This window comes from Planococcus citri, chromosome 1 (genome assembly GCF_950023065.1).
Source record: "Planococcus citri chromosome 1, ihPlaCitr1.1, whole genome shotgun sequence".
In the NCBI taxonomy this organism is placed as follows: Eukaryota; Metazoa; Arthropoda; class Insecta; order Hemiptera; family Pseudococcidae; genus Planococcus; species Planococcus citri.
The window spans coordinates 22,926,759-22,937,986 of NC_088677.1; the positions used below are offsets into that span (position 1 = coordinate 22,926,759).

The following is an 11,228-nucleotide window of genomic DNA, read 5'->3' on the forward strand; positions in this document are numbered from 1 at the left end:
TTTTACAGTTATCGGTTTCTTTGATGTTGTTTTTCGCTTTACTTTTATCCCAAATTATACAATAGTGCAAGGGTAGGTAGGTATACTGGAAATATTTCTCTGAATCGTGAGTGATAAATTGGAACATTTCTAAGGTACAAGTACAATGTACATAGTGTGATCTATCTGCAATAAATAATTCGTCCTAATAGATCAGACTACCCTGTGTACTTAGACCACGATTATTCGATGTTTTGTCCCATACACTCGTCGCATTAAAAAATAAGATGCAGCAACAAATTAAAAATATTATATTGCTCTAAACCCCCAAAATACATCGTAATAAAAGTATCGATACTTATGCTTAAAATATTTAAAAAATAAATATGCTTAATGATGATGCATAAATAAAATAAAATAAATAAATAAATAAGTATGTTAAATCATTTGAACAATCTTATAAACATGAAAAATATGGATAGCAAAGGTACACAATAGATTTAATAATGCTACCGTATGAATGAAAATGAAATATGAAACATACCTATAAATTATTCACCAATACCACACTGATATACGTATAACAAAGTAACTATATAAGTACATGAATAAATAGCGTCCAAGATCGCTTATAAATATTCCTCGGTAGGTACAACTAAACTACAACTCGATAAAACATAAACATATATAAAAATGGTGCAGTAACGAATGAAATTATTTTAACAGCAGGCTTTTGAAGCCATCAAAATTTGCGGTTTGTATCACAGAATGAATTCTATAATCATATTATTAAATATTAGATTTTAAAAACGGTTTCAGATATTTATGAAAAGATTCGTTGACCGGTTCAGCATTCAATGGGCTTTTATTAGCTTCTTCGAATAAACGCTCATACACGCGCCCGTCATAAGCACCCAAAGCTGAACCCAAAATATCATCGTGGATATCGAAACTATCCACTAAGCCAACAGCATTCGGCCGAATACTCGCTAATAATTTTTCTTGCCATTTTTGTAATCTCGGAACATCCGATGCTTTCAAATTGGAATACTAAAAATGAAATTAAATACATTAAATCATTTTACCCATCTACATATAAAAATATCAACAAAAAAAAATGATTATTTTTACCATAAGAAAATCGCCCAAGTTGTTCAATAGCCAATAAACCGAATACAACTCGCATAAATCACGCAAAACTTTCATCAATGGTTCGGATACTTTTAAATCCTTGATTTGATTCACAAATGTGTCCACTATAAAAGCTCTGCAATGCGCCTGTAAAGAAAGTAAACATTTTTTTAAAACAGGGTATCTAACAGGTAGTGAAAGTAGTGGTGAATTTAGTCGAAAAGGTAGTGAAAAAAATGAAAAAATTCACCAATTCATGATTTGTATTGTTTTGGTTTTTTAAATAGATATATATATAATTTTCATTGAAATAAAAAAATACTCCATATGCAAATTTTCTTCAAACAATTTTTTTGAAAATTTTCCTGTGATATTTTTTTTGACATCGTTAGGTAATTTTTGTGTTTGTGTGTGTGTGGAAGGAGGAGGGAGGGGGGAGTGGAGAGCTTTCTGAAAATTTAGTTCAAAAAAAATGGTGAAAAAAGTGGTGATTTTTTTCTAAAAAAAAAATTCCGTTACTAAATAAAATACCATAATCGACTTCTGGAAATTTTCAATTACTGTGGAGAAGGGGGAAATTTGACAAATTTGATGACACTTTCTGCAGATTTGACAAATCATCATTCAATTTTAAGAAACTCCGATTTTCAATAATCTAAGCACTTCAGCAGTCTATGCAAAATTCTACCCAAACAGTCAGGCAGCCCGCTTCCCTATTACACCGCCCGTCGATCCTCCGGGACAACTTTTTTCTTAAGGGAGAAGTCCTAAGGAACATTTCTGACCCTTGTACTCAAAAAAAAGTGGCCCTACATACAAAATGGCGGCTATTTTGATTGACAGGTCAGCCGAAATTGCAGATTTTGCGTTCCAACATAGGACTTGCATGGCATTTGTTAAACCATACACAGGTAGATCGAACGATCAGGCCAAAATTTATCACCTGTCAAAATTTAAAGTGTTAATGTGAGTTTTTCGATTTTTGGTGAATTTTTGAAAATCAAATTCAGGCCAAAAATGAAGGAAAAAATCAAAATTTTACCAAATTGACCAAGAAAGCTGAAATTTGGGATATACCCTATTTTCGACATGCCAAATCGATTGGAAACTGTTTCAAACCGTTTTAACCAGTTCTGAAGCCTCCAGCAGATTTTTGGAACTTGAAATTCCCACAAATTTCATCAAATGGAGTTGGATAGTCGAAATTTACTCTGCAAAATAATTTAAATACGCTACGAAGTCGACTGTAGGGAGATTTCAAGTCGTTTTGGAGCCTCCAGCGATTTTTTGAAAATTACAGGCGCCTCTAGTAGATTTTTGAAACTTGAAATTTCCCCAAAGTTTCATCAAATGGGGATAGAAAGTCGAAATTCATTAAACTAATCTCAATACGCTACGAAGTCGACTGCTGATGGATTTCAAGTCGTTTTGGAGGCTCCGTCGACTATTTGAGAGGTCGTAATGGCGTTTTTTTGGAAAATTGAAATTCCCAAAAAGTAACTGGAAGCTTCGAAACCATTTGAAACCACCATGTAGAAATTAGTTTGCGAATTGAATTTCAGCTTGCCAACTCCATTTGGTAAAATGTTGCTGGAATTTCAAGTTTCAAAAATCTACTAGAGGCTCCAGTAATTTTCAAAAAGTCACTGGAGGCTCTAAAATGACTTGAACCCACCTGAAGTCGTTTTCAGAGGGTGTTAAAATTGGAGTGTAGAGTAAATATCAGCTTTCTATCGCCATTTGATGAAATTTTGTGAAAATCTGAAGTTTCAGAAATCTGCTGGAGGCTTCAGTAATTTTCAAAAAGTCGCTGGAGGCTCCAAACGACTTGAAATCCCCCTGCAGTTGACTTCGTAGCGTATTGAAATTAGTTTACAGAGTAAATTTCGGCTATCCAGCTCCATTTGACAAAATTTCGAGTTCCAAAAATCTGCTGGAGGCTCTAGAACTGCTCAAAACGGTTTGAAACAGTTTCCAGTCGATTTGGTATGTCGAAAATAGGGTACATCCCAAATTTCAGCTTTCTTGGTCAATTTGGTAAAATTTTGGATTTTTTCCCTCATTTTTGGCCTAAATTTGATTTTCAAAAATTCACCAAAAATTGAAAAACGTACTTTATAGCACTTGAAATGTTGACAGGTGATAAATTTTTGCCTGATCTTTCGATCTACTTTTGTACAGTTTAAAAAATTTCGTGCAAGTCCTGTATTTGGAACGCAAAATCTTCGATTTTTGGCTGACCTGTCAATCAAAATGGCCGTTATTTTGTAAGTAGGGCCACTTTTTTTTCAGTACAAGGGCTAGAAATGTTCCTTAGGACTCCCCCTTTAAGAAAAATGTTGTCCTGGAGAATCGACGAGAGGGTGGGCTCCCTAAATAACATAATATAATATGTATACTTTGCTCTCATTTCTCAGAATTTTGGTCACTTTTTTTGCTACTTTTCAGTTACTAAAGTCACTTAAAAAAATTAAATAGTGGATTTCGTGCCTGAATCGAAAATTATAAATATCAAAAATTTACGAATCGAATATTGAAAAAAAATGGAATATGGGGAATGAACTTTAATTTTCCTCTTCAAGGCCATTGTAGAAAGTGGATTAAGTCATTTTTAAAAAATGCTCGTTTTACGGAGATTTTTACTTCAAAAGTGAGTTAAGTCATCGATTTTTCAAAATGATTTTTTCAACAAGCAATTGTTCTATGTCCAAAGAATGGAAATGTGCACCGACCTTTCGAAACAGAACAAATTTTAGCAACAAAAATTTTAAACGCATTTTTTGGTGAAAAAAATGACTAACCCACTTTGGAATAGAGCTCTTCAATTCCATTGATCGAAATTAAGAAATACTTTGTATACAAATTTCCTTCCAATTTCATTTTTTGAAAATTTTTCTGTGAAAAATTGAATTTTTAAAATTTTTTTTGTGTTGTGAGTGAGCGAGGAGGTCTCGTGGAGAGTTTTCTAAAAATTTGGTTGAAGACAGGTAGTGTAAAAAGTAGTGATTTTTCCAACAACAAAAAATCCGTTAAATAGGTACCATTTAAAAAAATGATAGAAAATCGTCAAAATATAATACTCATTGTAAAATTACTTCAGCAGCTTGGGTCAACTGAATGGAATTTCTATTCCAAGCATCTTCCGGACTAACGCCTTCTTTCACTAAACCATCTACGTTTTCAGCGCAATTTTTAATTTTACTGAAAATGAACACAGCAGCAATACGAATTAGGTTTCGTAAGTACATATTCTTAATTACAACAGTATTTTTAAAATGTACAATTTTTTTTACCTCGCAGCAACCAATTGAAAAGCTCTCACAATACAAGGTAGGGATTCCTCCCATGGTAAATACATATGAGCTGTCTTGTAATCTTGCAGATATTTCAACGTACCTGCTACGTTTGAAGAAGTACTCGCTTGATGCCAAGCTTTCACCAAGTATCTAAGATAAATCGATACAATCAGAAATTATTCAACAAAAAAACGGAAAATTACCAGAAAATTATCTTCCAACCTCGCAGTTTGCAGTAATAAGACGGTATTTTCGCCTTCATAAGTCATAGCTGCAGTCGAAGTTCCGTAAACATTGGGGAAACTGCTACAAGTCATGTATCCATGTCCTCCGCAAGCCAATCTGCATGTTTCTATCATATTTGTAGCATCTTTAGAGCTGACTGCTTTTAGACAGCAAGACATAGCATGCAGCTGGAAAAAAAACACACAGCTTATGAGAATCTCGAAATTTTGGATTTAGAAATTAACAGATGAAGATGATTGCTTACTTCTGGCAATTTCTCTAAATCACCGTGCTCCAAATCTGAAGATACGCTGTTGTAAACATCCCACAGCCAAGATGCTGAAAAATTCAACGCAAATACGGTTGCAATGCCAGGGAATAGCTTATACTGTTGCGTTTGATATTCCATAATTTGTGGTTCGGGTTCACTAGTATTACAACAAGAATGTCTCATAAATTAAGCGATGGATGAAAAAATCACAAAATTATAATTTCTGAGATATTACTAACCCTGGTTTCATTTCACTTTGTCTGCGCACAGCGCTGTATCGAGTAGCTATTGTCACCGCTTTAGCCAAACTTGTAGCTGCTACACCTCGAACAATAACAACTCGTACGAAAATCATCGTTCCGTAGGTTAATTTTTCATTTTGAGATTTCACGTATGTGCCATCCTGTATGATTTAAAAAAGTATATAGAAGTATTCCATAATAAAGGAGATCAACTCGAATGTAAATTTACCTTCAACACTTTGTTATTCTTCATCAACATACGATCCCGAGGAATACGAACGTGTTCGAAACCCAGGTAACCATTATTTACGGTATTCATTCCTAATTTGCAACCAATTTCTCCGATTTTTATTCCTGTAAAAATGAAACGGCTTCGTTAAGTAAATATCAAACTTATAAAACTACAATCTAATTTTCAACGCAGATTGATCAAATATACCTGGCATTGGTAGCCAGGTATCTTCATCACGAAGCTGTACGATGAATGGATGGATTCCATGGCATTTTCCTTTCGTGTACAGCTGAGCAAGAACAACAGCGTAATTGCAAGTATGACCCACTAAAAATTCAAAATAAAATTTCACCTGTTGGAAATTTGTTGAAGGATGTAATGTAACTGTGAGTAGCTGTAGGGATAAATTACTTACATCCACCAGGCCACCATTTATACGACGTCAACGTGGGACTATTCAGAATAAATTCTTCGGTTGTAGGATCATAAGTAGCGGTGGTTTCCAATCCTCGAATAAAAGTTCCATGACCGAGTTCAGTCTGTACCAAAAATTTAGTTCGATTTAAAAGCGTGTTTTATTTCGTTGAAATTTTCAAAATTTTCAATTCATTCGTACTTGAGCATAAGTGCACATAATTTCACAATTCCAAGCTCGGCTGATCCAGTATGCTTGTTGAGCCATCGTACCTTGGCCCATAATTGTTGGTATAAACATGACATAATGAACCGAAAATGGATATCCTTCTTTCAGAATAGCTGAGCCGAGAGAACCACCCAGAACGGATCTATAATAAAACAAAACACCTCGTCTAAAACGTCAGTAACATATTACCAGTTCAATAATTTGCAAGTTAATAGGTCAAGCTAGGTCCATAGTCCGAAAATACGATACAGTTGATTTGCTATACAGATATTAGATTATAACATTTTAACGCTTTGAGCTTCTTGTTCTTACTGATAAGCTTCCATCGCATTGCCTCCGTCCTGCCTCTCTAACCATTTGTTGATCTTCTTGAATAATAAACATGATAAACGAATAGCTTCGATGTATTTCTCCTTATGACTTAAATATTCAATGGGTATTTTTGGTTTCAATTCTGGATCGTTCAAGAAATAATTCTCTGTAAAAAGGTAAGTAACACTTGGAGTAAGTACAGCGAATAAATTATGAGAACTAAACAGTGAAAGTCGAAAGTTACCTAATGCTTTCCTTTCTTGAGTTTTATCTTCTCCTTTATCCAAGAAAACAGTCAGTTCTTTGGTATTGAATGTACATTTCTTCCGTTCTTTTTCGATATCTGGATTGCACTTGGATAGAATTTCGGGCATTTTGCAATGAATTTCAACTTTCGGCTCAACAGTACTCTAATGTAAAAATGGAATAATTTTGGATGTAGACGGTAATAAATGTCATAGCTAATTACTTAACTTTAAAATAGTCAAACCAGTTTTTCCACTTATTATCATCATTTTTACAACAGGTTACTCTTTTCAACACAGACAGATTCACAACACACTCGTGCCTGTGTTGTAGTGTGACGTGTTGTTTGTTTGATAACGATCAGAATGAACTGATTTGATTGGGAACGAGAACGACTGTAGAACGGAATCTGTCGTTCACAAACATTACCGCTAATTTTTTGAAATTTTTTTAGTCGTAATTTTTTTTAAACCTGTTGTTTGAGTGCGGTTTATTTATTTTTTTAAAATTTTATTTACTTATATTTTCTCCATTTTTTAAGCCAAATATGTAATTATGAATTTTTTAGATGGAAAGGATGGATTCAAAATTTTGATGAAACACTGTTAGTAGGTGCCTTTAAAAAAAATGTCGAGGCCAAAAAATCCCCTGACCCTACCCCCTTGTCCGCAATAGCAAAAAAACGCCTTTTGTCTAAATCATAAAAAAATGAGGAGCTCATTGCAAAAGTAGCCCTTGTCACATGAACCTATGCAATCTCCAAAGCTCTCCCTTGAGCGTACTCAGTATCATGAATGTAAACTCTATAAAGCAATTCCTCTCAGGGCTACTCAGGGTAGACCAACTTGACGGTCATTTCATCATTACAACATGATCTCCGCAGTTGGCAGTAGGTGCAATCGAGTGAAAAGGGTCTAAAAGTTCATGTGACAAGGGCTACTTTTGCAATGAGGTCCTCAAATGTAATCATGAAAAAAAAATATCAACAAATCAATCACGTAGGTAACAAAAATCATTATGTACTAACTACTAGGTAGCTTTGAGTCTTTAAATTTTCACTTCTTTGCTAAGAACTTCAACTGTTTTGTATTCCCAATTGTTCAGCTTACGTTAGCTCATCCGATTATGAAATATTGAAGAATATAAAAGAAACTGTGGTATGATTCTCTTGATGACCTCACGTGGTTGTTTCACAGGTATTTATCGCTTATTGCTACGACTACGATTGCGAAAAAAAATCAACATTGAATGTTGAGAAACTATGAGATCTGTAATACAATTTGATTTGATCAGCAAACTATTGATCCTCAAATACTTGAGTAATAAGGTATTTAATATCTACATCTGGTAAGTGGTAACACAAATTAATGATGCATTATTGATGACAATAAAATAGGTCCCAGGCAACGACAATATTTTCTCTATAAAAACCTATCCTCACTGATCACAAATAGGTATTTTCACAGAAGGCAAAAATGATATGTTTTATTAAATTGCATTCTAACGCAGGATCTAGGTAGGTACAGTGAATTTGTTGTGAGTAGAATGTGAATGAAGCACTTATTAATTTTGGTAATTTTGCTCCAATAAAAAACTGGTTGATACCAAAATTTTTTAATATAGGTACCTCCAATACTTTAACAGCATGAAAATTTTTGAAAGAATTCAAGTAGGAGCGCGGCTTTTTTTAAGTTTTTGAGTAGAATTAGTCTTTTTGGGAGTGTTATTAATTTTGATTTGAACTAGATTCATTAAACTTGATGCTATTAGAATTTCAAAATAATCATTTGGATTAGGAATTACATACATAGGTACAATTTTCAGGTTTGTAATTTGTTCTCTTGTCTGTAAACATGCCAGGTTCAGATGACATGTTCGTTTACATGCAAATATAGGTCCAACTCTCAAATAAGATATTCAGCTAACCAACTTCAGCATTTTTCAGATATGTGAAAACGAATCAAAAAGCTAACAAGGGAACCTCTTGAGGTGTCACTCTCCGATTTGAAAAGTACGAAGTTATTCAGTAAAAATGGTCAAAATAAGTCCCAAATATAATATTAACTACCCAAACCCAAATTTTACCATTTCCAGCCATTCTGGAGCCTCCAGCGCGATTTTTCAATTTCTCCAGAATTTTGAATTTGCTCCAGAAGGCGTGAATATGCAGTTGAGCAGCTAAAAATCGAGTTGTGTATTATACTCGACATGTTTAACGAGTATATCTACATTTGAGTCGATTTCGGGAGTGACACCTCAATAAAAGTGGTTTTTTGACCAGTTTTTTTCAAAATTAAAAAATCTAAAAAATCAAAAGTTTCCCATTTGCGTGGAAATATTCAAAATTCACGCGAATCGCTGTATTTTGTCCAAAACTAACCCCCCAAATCCAAATTTCACAATTTCCAGCCATTCTGGAGCCTCCAGCGCGATTTTTCAATTTCTCCAGAATTTTGAATTTGCTCCAGAACCCGTGAATATGAAGTTGGGCAGCTAAAAATCGAGTTGTATATTACACTCGACCTGTTTAACGAGCTTATCCACATTTGAGCCGATTTTGAGAGTGGCACCTCAAAAGTGGCTTTTTGACCAGCTTTTTTTCAAAATTAAAAAATCCAAAAAATCAAAAGATAGGGGTAACGGCCCTATATTTTTACCCCCCTAAGGACATATCTTGAAATTTCTTTTGACCTAATGAAGCTAGAGAAAAACTGAAAAGTGCATTGAAATCAGCAAACATTCGTTGACAAGATTTAGTGTTTGCCAAACGTTTATTTTCATTAGGTTCGCCAAAAAAAATATTTTTTGCAAAAAAACGAGTTCGCAGTTTTTTTTACCCCCGTTCGCTATTTCGTTTACCCCCATTCGCTATTTTTTTTACCCCCCAATTTTTTCTGTGTTTTCAATGTTAACAACACTGATTCAACGTTTCTTAACAAATTATTAAATAATCATGCCAAAAAGGGCCCTTTCCGTTATCATTAGTGTATTCATTGCTTGAAAACATGATTGAAAATAAAATTGAGAATTTGTAAAGATTATTTGTGCAAATTTTCAACAAAAAAATATTTTAATACACGTATTTTTGGACTCTAAAATTCCTGGACCACCAGATGAACATATAGTTTTTCACAAGAAACTACTTTTTGGGAATTTTTTGCGGATATAGGTGGTGAAAAATTGCTGTGAAAGTTCCTGCTCCAATTTTCTGTTTTCATGTTAATGCTTTACTCAATGTCTTCAATTTGATACCCATTTTTGTTTTGTTTGCTTTCATAGAAAAGCTACATTAGAGGGGCATCATTCATTTATTTATTTTATTTGGTTGATTGTTTACATTGATGTAATCAACTGTAGCAAGTGTTTTTTGGACAATATTATTTACAAAAGTTCAGAGCAGTACATTCAAATATGTACTTCCCTAAAAATGAATAAGATTTATATCACGCCTTTAAACGGTCGCCAACCAGCAAAAATTCTGAAAATTGAGGGGGGTAAAAAAATTAGAGAACAAAAATTTAATATGGATTTTCTATTTTTTTACCCGGTAAAAAAAATCGTTCCCTATTCTTTTACCCCCTCTAAAAATTTTTAGAAAACAAATTTGATGAAAAATGACTAGCTCATCTAATAGACCAGGGTGTGTAGAATTCAACGATGTACTCGCGAACTCATTTTGGTGAAAATTAGCTCGTCCAATCCTTAAAATCAAAACACACTTTCTTAAAATTTTGTTAAGAAAATCGACCAAAACTCACATCACATTTTTCAAAGTCTCCTGAACCATGAACATTGAATGGAAAATGCAGCGTTTCAAGGGCACTGTGTTCCAAAAGACGTACAAAACATGTTAATATGGTTTTCGAATCAATTCATGACTTTGGTGGCTTATTTTTCAAAAAATTCTTGGGGGGTAAAAAAAACTAGAGAGGGTAAAAAAAACTGGGCCGTTACCCCTATGTGAGAAAATTTTTGAAATTTGTGCGAATTGCTGCATTTCTTCAAGAATTAACCCCCGGAGCGCAAATTCTACCGTTTCCAACCGTTTTGGAGCGAGTGTGACACCTCAAAAAACCACTCTTGAGGTGTCACTCCTAAAATCGGCTCAAATCTGGATAAACTCGTTAAACAGGTCGAGTATAATTCACAACTCGATTTTTTGCTGCCCAACTTCATATTCACGCGTTCTGGAGCAAATTCAAAATTCTGGAGAAATTGAAAAATCGCGCTGGAGGCTGCAGAATGACTGGAAATTGTGGAATTTGGATTTGGGGGGTTAGTTTTGGACAAAATACTGCAATTCTCATGAATTTCAAAAATTTCCACCCAAACGGGCCCCTTTTGATTTTTTTGATTTTTTAATTTTGAAAAAAGCTGGTCAAAAAGTCACTTTTGAGGTGTCACTCTCAAAATCGGCTCAAATGTGGATAAACTCGTTAAACAGGTCGAGTGTAATATACAACTCGATTTTCAGCTGTCCAACTTCATATTCACCGCTTCTGGAGCAGATTCAAAATTCTGGAGGAATTGAAAAATTGCGCTGGAGGCTCCAGAATGGCTGGAGCTGGTAAAATTTGGATTTGGGTAATTAATATTCGTTTTGGGACTTATTTTGACCATTTTTACTGATGAACTTTGTACTTTTAAAAAA

At 34.1% G+C, this 11,228-nt stretch overlaps 1 protein-coding gene across 1 annotated transcript; it reads right to left on the reverse strand.

Moving 5' to 3' along the window:
* Positions 1–273: 273 nt before the first annotated feature.
* Positions 274–6,914, reverse strand: LOC135849914 (probable peroxisomal acyl-coenzyme A oxidase 1). Its single transcript, XM_065370565.1, has 13 exons — positions 6,576–6,914; positions 6,332–6,497; positions 5,993–6,161; positions 5,792–5,915; positions 5,584–5,703; positions 5,374–5,498; positions 5,142–5,305; positions 4,897–5,059; positions 4,629–4,819; positions 4,404–4,556; positions 4,206–4,311; positions 1,111–1,257; positions 274–1,029 (listed from the first exon to the last, which is right to left on the reverse strand). Exons 1-13 carry the CDS (start codon positions 6,703–6,705, stop codon positions 769–771), a joined length of 2,019 nt encoding a protein of 672 aa, XP_065226637.1. The 5' UTR covers positions 6,706–6,914; the 3' UTR covers positions 274–768.
* Between the last annotated feature and the right edge of the window lie 4,314 nt (positions 6,915–11,228).

What these genes read in the sequence shown, in the direction of transcription:
- LOC135849914 (XM_065370565.1), bottom strand. Translation starts at nt 6,705, where the DNA reads ATGCCCGAAATTCTATCCAAGTGCAATCCAGATATCGAAAAAGAACGG. An exon ending in CAAAGTGAAATGAAACCAGG is followed by an intron (nt 5,060 to 5,141) that starts GTTAGTAATATC and finishes TTGTAATACTAG; the next exon opens with TGAACCCGAACCACAAATTA. An exon ending in ATTTAGAGAAATTGCCAGAA is followed by an intron (nt 4,820 to 4,896) that starts GTAAGCAATCAT and finishes TTTTTTTTCCAG; the next exon opens with CTGCATGCTATGTCTTGCTG.